The sequence below is a fragment of the Castanea sativa genome, chromosome 4 (genome assembly GCF_040712315.1).
Source record: "Castanea sativa cultivar Marrone di Chiusa Pesio chromosome 4, ASM4071231v1".
NCBI classification, from domain to species: domain Eukaryota; kingdom Viridiplantae; phylum Streptophyta; class Magnoliopsida; order Fagales; family Fagaceae; genus Castanea; species Castanea sativa.
Genome location: NC_134016.1, coordinates 18,115,667 through 18,123,109, shown reverse-complemented (window position 1 = coordinate 18,123,109; position 7,443 = coordinate 18,115,667). Strand labels below are relative to the sequence as shown.

General features: G+C 39.8%; 1 protein-coding gene across 1 annotated transcript; it reads left to right on the top strand.

Moving 5' to 3' along the window:
• Positions 1-4,100: 4,100 nt before the first annotated feature.
• Positions 4,101-4,661, top strand: LOC142632546 (uncharacterized). Its single transcript, XM_075806927.1, has one exon. The coding sequence runs from the start codon at positions 4,101-4,103 to the stop codon at positions 4,659-4,661; it is 561 nt and encodes a 186-aa protein (XP_075663042.1).
• The last annotated feature ends 2,782 nt before the right edge of the window (positions 4,662-7,443 follow it).

Here is a 7,443-nt window from a genome sequence, read left to right as displayed (position 1 = left end):
CAAGTTGCAAAATTAGGTGTCTTTCTTTTACATTGACATTCGCTTTTCAAAGCTCTATCAATGAGGGGCATTCTGTTGACACCCCATTTTACAACTTGCATTTAACCAACCGGTAGATCTTCAGATTTGTGATACAAAACAAATCTTGATGCTTTAACGATCATAATGATATGTCATGGGTTTTGATCGGACCACCTGATCAAAAGTTATCATACAATCAATTTTCAATGATCATGGCTAACCTACACGATGGGCCCAATCACGTCCTATCTTAAACACTTAATTTTGATTAGTTTCAACAATAATTAATTTAAAATTAATTAAGTGTGAATTTTGATTGGATTTCATTTTATTTATTTATTTATTTTTAAATAAAAAATGTTTTCCCTTATGGCATCTTATCAGCTCTTTTGAAAAACAATTTGGAGAGAGAAAGATATGATCCATGAAAATTTAAATAAAAAAAAAAGAAAAAAAGAAGAAAAAAAAAAAGAAGAAGAAAAATGCTCAAAAAACGTTATTATCTTCAGCAGAAACTTGAATCGCATTTTTGGCTTGGAAAAAGTTGAAATTTGATTTTCTCTATTTCTGGAAAAGTTGTAGAGAATTAAATATCCTTTCAAAAAAACACCAATCCCGAATCAATTGGAATTTTGAGAAGAAAGTTATGGCCAAAATACGAAACAAGTGCAGAAGATAACACAAATTCAGCATTATCTTCAATTTTCTTTCAAAATTTCAAATGAGGATCAACACCCAATCTGATCAAGCTTATCTAATAGGCTTATTCCCTCCCTTAGCTTCAGAAGAAAGTTTTTGAAAAACAAGTTGGATAGGAAAACAGATACATTCTTTGAAAAAATTAAAAAAACAGAAAAACACTCAAAAAAACGTTACTATTTTCTGTGGCAACTTAATTCGCATTTTTAGCCTGGAAAACGTTGAAAATTGGTTTTCTCTATTTCTGGAAAAGTTGTAGAGAATTGAATTTCCTTTCCAAAAAAATCAATTTTGAATCAATTGGAATTTTGAACAGAAAGTTAGAGCCAAAATACCAAACAGTTGCAAAAGCTAACACAAGTTCAGCATCATCTTCAACTTCCATTCAAAATTCACATGGAGATCAACACCAAATCTGTTCCAGCTCATTTAAACAAGTTTATCTCCTTCGTTAGCTTCAGAAGAAAGCTAATAACTTAGCTTTAAAACTAAGCCATCCCTTTCCCTATAAATAGAGAAGACCTCTTCCATTTTCAGGACTCCGAATTCCCTCTAGAGAGCTAATGAGAAAGCAAAAAGAAAAGCTATTGTGCAACCATTGTTCTTACTTTGGTTGTAGTTGAGTACTTCCTTGCTTTCTCCCTAGCCCTTTAAGTGATCACTTTCCCCTTTTAATTTATGTTCTATGTTGGTAAGTAGTTAATTATGTTCTTAACTTTCTACACATGCCTGAATAAATGTTTAACAAGTCATTATTTGTTTCTTTCATGATATGCTTGGATGAACATGCCCATATGTCTCATTGATATTCCTTTTAAATGCTTAGATGAACACTTCTAGGCTAATACACAAATTTTCTCTTGAATGCTTAGATGAACACTTCTAGGCTAAAACACAACTTTCTCTTGAATACTTAGATGAACATGTCTAGGTAGTTGTTTTACTTTGCTAAATGCTTGAACATACATGTCTAAGTATTTTGATTTTCTCTGGATGAACATGTCTAAGGGATTTTCCTTTACTTCTTTTCATAATTGCTTGGATGATCAAAATTGTTTAAATGTTTTATTTTTTATTTTTTTTCTCTTTGCAATTATGTTGATGACAAATAACATGACAATTTTGTTTTTCTTTTTTTCACATACTTAGATGAACATGTCTAGGCTAGGAATTCTTTGTTTACATTGATTTCTTGGATGAACATGCCATTACCTTCAAAACACATATTTGCTTACAATTCTTGCAAATTAACATGTTTGTATGATATATTGTTTGTATTTGTTTGACATGACATGATGTTGGCCATCTTAACCTAGGAGACCGGTTTTACCGGGGGAGACGGGTGCTGAATCCTTTCTCATCTCGTAAATTAGTTTTCGAACTAAGATCAAGGGGTCTAGACTATGCTATTGTATATGCAATTTCACATTTTTTAGAATGTAACTAGGAAATAAAGCAATGTAATTTATTTTTCTTAAATTGTATCTAGGACAAAAAGCATTGTAAATTTTTGTTACACAATTGATGTAAATTGTCATATATATTAATACAACAGAAGCATTTTTTATATTGAAGGTTTTCTTATTTTTTCCATTTAAATTAAATAAGTGGTGACTCCATGTAAAACCCTCGATCTAGGGGAGAGTACATTTTATAGTGAATTCGTTCATTTTGAGCATCACGATCCCACCTGTTCGTGCGGGTTAGGCCCAGTTTGAGAAAAAATTGGCGGGTCGGGGTCGCGGTCGCGCACACTAACCTATCTAGACAGACTTACTAGACTGACAATCTCAGCATCATCAGTTTGGCGTCGTTTGTAAGATCGGCAAATGTCATACTTTGGTTCGAGAGCCTAGTTCCATTCAACTCTAGAGTCCAAATAGAGTCCAACACGCCACAAGATTCTGCAACATTAGCCCTGCAAATCCAAACACTCACCAGCCAACATGGAGGAGCTTACGAGACAGAACCAGGAGATGAGGTTGCAGCTTCAGCAAGAAGATAATCATTTTGGGACCAACCAAAATGACAATGTAGACAACCAAAGAAGAAATAACCACTGACGACCAACTGCTCTTGAGGGAGCGAACTCAGACCTCTTTAGGGAAATGAGAAGGGAAACGGATGAGATGAGAAGTGCAATAAGGGAAGAAAACAGATCAGAGCTTAGACAGGATAGTCAGGAGGACGAACTCACCCTTTACAATAATGGTCCTAGAATGCCCAATGCCTTCAAAGTTTCGTCTCCCACAACTCGAGCCGTTCGATGGTCTTAAAGACCCTCTGGACCACCTCAACACCTTCAAGACAACTCTGGGTCTTCAATAGCCCATTAACGAGATACTGTGCCATTCCTTCCCCACCACTCTCAAAGGAGCAACACGGGAGTGGTTAACTAAGCTACCAACGTCATCCACCAACAACTTCAAACAATTGGACAATTCCTTTTTATGTCATTTTGTTAGTGGACAGCGCTCGAAAAGGCTGGCAAACCACCTGATCACCATCAGGTAAGGGGAGAAGGAGACTCTAGGTCATATGTGAAGCGTTTCACCAAAGAAATCTTAGAGGTAGATGAGGCAGATGACAAAGTGCAGCTGATGACCTTCAAAGCTGAATTAAAGTCCAGAGAGTTCGTGGTCGCACTTGCGAAAAGCCCTCCTCTGACAATGACAGAAATGCTCTTGAAAACGCAGAAGTATGTGAACGTCGAAGATGCCCTAGCAACAATAAGGGACGAAAAGAAGCCCAGGGAGAAGGAAGGAAAGGGAGAAGACCAGAGGGGACGAAAAAGAGAAAGGAGAGATAGTTAGGGCACTGATGGGAACAAGCAAAAGGACAATAAAACCCCTCGGATGGTAAAATTTACCCCTTTAATTATGCCCGTTGACAGAATTTTAACGTAGATTAAGGACGAGCATTATCTCAAATGGCCAAAGTCGTTGCACTCATCACCTAATGTGCATGACAAGAAGAAGTACTGCCTTTTCCACAAGGATCACGACCATTACATAGAAGATTGCAGAGACCTAAAGTAGTAGATAGAAGAGCTCATTCGGAAAAGTAAGCTGTAGAAATTTGTGAAGAAGAGGGACTCTAGCAGATCCAGAAGTGATAACAAGGATAAGCACAAAGCTGTTCCGATGGATGAGAACAACACGTTCAATCGTCCTCAGAGTGTGATAGGAGAAATCAAGACGGTCATAGGAGGACCATCCATAGATGGGTCTTTTAGATCCCTTAAGAAGTCACAATAGAGGCAGGTAAACAGCATCCACAGGATACCACCCTTGAAGCAAAGAAGGACTAACAAGGGCATCCTATTTTCAGAAGAAGTTGCTAGAGGTGTGAAGTAGCCGCATGACAACCCCCTGGTCATAATGCTCATGATAGAGGGGTTTAACACAAGGAGGATCCTCATCGACAACGGTAGCTCTGTGGACATTATCTACCTCTCTACTTTCCAACAGCTAAAGGTAGATCCTGAAATATTGCGGCCTTTTGAGTCCCCCCTCATCAGCTTCAGTGGAGGTAGGGTGTATCCTAAAGGCATAGTGACATTGACGGTCACTGTGGGATCTTACCCCCGACGGTTGACTCGTCAGCTTGATTTCTTAATGGTAAACTATCCTTCCTTGTACAACGTGATAATTGGAAGGCTTACACTTAACCGCTGGAAGGCAATCACATCCATCTATTGCTTGAAGGTAAAGTTCCCAATAGAGAATGGCATAGGTGAAGTCGAAGGAGATCAAGTGCTGGCTAGGGAATGCTACCAAGTAGTATTAGTTGCAATGGAGAACCATACTTGGATGATTGAGGAGAAAGATGAAGAAAAAGTGGAAGCCTTGGAAACCGTGGAGCTGGTAGATAGGGAATCAGCGAAGATTACAACGATGGGGACTACTTTGAGCGAAAAGATGAAGAAGAAACTAGTCTAATTCCTTAAGGGAAACTTGGACGTTTTTGCATGGAGTCACAAGGATATGCCAAGCATAGCAACTGAGGTCATCCAACACTAACTGAATGTAGATCTTGAGAAGAAGCCCGTCCAGTAGAGGCGATGAGTCTTTGCTCTTGAAAGAAATAAGGCAATCATAAACGAGGTAAACAAATTGTTGGTAGTAGACTTCATTCATGAGGTCTATTATCCAGACTAGCTAGCCAACATTGTCCTGGTAAAGAAGGCGAATGGGAAGTGGAGGATGTGTGTAGACTTCACAGACCTGAACAAGGCTTGCCCGAAAGACAGTTTCCCCCTGCCAAAAATAGTTCAGCTGGTGGATTCCATGGCAGGACACAAGCTCTTTACATTCATGGACGCGTTCTCAGGATACAACTAGATCAAGATTTCAGAAGAAGACCAAGGGAAGACTTCCTTCATCACAAACCAAGGGCTCTATTGCTACAAGATAATGCCTTTCGGACTAAAAAATGCGAGAACAACCTACCAGAAGTTAGTGAACAGGATGTTCAGTAAGCAGATCAGGAGAAACATGGAGGTATACATAGATGACATGCTCTTCAAGAGCAAGAAAAAATCTGCACACCTGGACGACCTCAAGGAGACATTCACTACTCTCATGCAATATCAGATGAAGCTGAACCCCAACAAGTGTGCCTTCGGGGCAGCGTTTGGGAAGTTTCTAGGGTTCATGGTGTCCTAGAGGGGGATAGAAGTAAACCCAGAAAAGGTGCGAGCCATATTAGAGATGGCATCACCAAAGACGATGAAAGAAATCTAGAAACTAATAGGAAGGATAGCAGCACTTAACAGGTTCATCTCTAAAGCAATGGAAAAATGCCTGCCCTTTTTCAAAACTCTGAAGCAAGCCTTTACCTAGACGGAGGAGTGTGAGAAGGCCTTTTAGGAGCTTAAACACTACTTGAGAATCCACCTTTCCTAAGCCCATCAAAAGAAAGGGCGGACCTACAGCAAGGACCTGACCTCTCACAGAGGTACGTGGCATGTACTTTATATCAAAAGCCCCCAGAACTATTCCCCACTTGGCAATCCTTCATGTATAATCAGCGCTCCGAAGTAGAGACCTGAGCGGGAGTTGGGTTAGGACCACAACTGTATGAGACTAGAAATAATGAGGAAGCTTTCGCGTAGCATGCATCACTGCCAAAATTTCATTTTCCAGCGATAAGTAGCGAATCTCAGCTTCATGCAACGATTTACTTACGTTATAGACCGGCCTATGAACACAGTTGTCAACCCTTATCAGTACTAAACTGACAGCATGAGAAATTACAGCGATATAAGCAAACAAAACCTTATCTACCTTAGGCCGAGACATAATATGTGGTCGAGAAAGATACTCTTTGAGCTGTTGAAAAGCCAAAGCACACTCCTCAGTCCATTCAAATCCTTTCCATTGATTTAGCAACAAGAAGAAAGGCCTACATTTGTTCGCGGACTGAGAAATAAACCGATTTAAAGCAGCCATCATTCTTGTCAATCTTTGAACTTCCTTAGGATTCCGAGGTGGCTGCAAATTGTTAACAACCTTAACCTGATTAGGGTTAACTTCGATTCCACGATGTATAACCATGAAGCCTAGAAATTTACCAGACCCTACGCCAAAAGAGCATTTGGAAGCATTTAGGTGCAACTTATACTTCCTTAGTGTCTCGAAGACGTTTTCAAGATTCCCAACATGCTCAGACACCATTTTACTCTTTACCACCATGTCATCCACATAAACTTCAATGTTCTTTCCCAACTGCTACTCAAACATGCTAGTCATCATCCTTTGGTAAGTAGCCCCTGCATTTTTCAAAACAAAAGACATTACCTTATAATGATAGTTTCCAGTAAGAGTAACGAAGGCTGTTTTCTCCTGATCATCCAAAGTCAAAGGTATTTGGTGATAATCTTGAAAAGCATCTAGGAAACTCATCCGAGGATGCCCAATGATCAATGCGAGGCATGGGGAAAGGATCCTTAGGACACGCCTTATTCAAATCAGTAAAGTCTACGCATACTCGCTATTTGCCATTCTTCTTCTTAACTACCACTGTATTGGCCAACCAATCAGGATAAAATACCTCCTTGATAGCCTCTACTTTCTTAAGCTTAATCACTTCCTCTTTGACAGCTTCAGTATGTTCTTTAGATGATCGCTGAGGTGGTTGCTTCCTTGTTACCACAGCGGGGTTGACATTTAAATGATGACAAATGAAGCTCGGATCGACTCCTAGGGCCTCATAAGCATTCCAAGCAAAGACATCAATGTTTACCTTAAGGAACTTCACCAATTCCTCCTTCTCTTGAGTAAGCAGATGGACGCCTATTGGAAAATACTTTTCTTTATCATCACGTATAGCAACTTGCTCTAAAGCTTCATACTCTGCTTCCCCCAATAGATCCCTAGATAACCCTAGCTCCTTTAATTTGCTACAAATCATGATCGTCTGATGCCGGTGACCCAACTCTAAACTGATGCCTAATTGCAGCCACCATACACTGCCTCGCCATAGATTGGCTTCTAATCAACTCTTCAACCCGGTCACTGGATGGATATTTCACCTTCAAATACAAAGTGGAAGGGACAGCCCCCATGGCATGAAGCCAGGGTCTCGCCACAATGGCCGTGTATGGAGAATGTGCATCCACCACTATGAAGTTGACCTCTACAACTTCTGACCCTGTCTGTATCAGCAACTTGACTTGTCCCATTGGTATAATCATCTTTCCATCGAAACCTACTAGAGGTG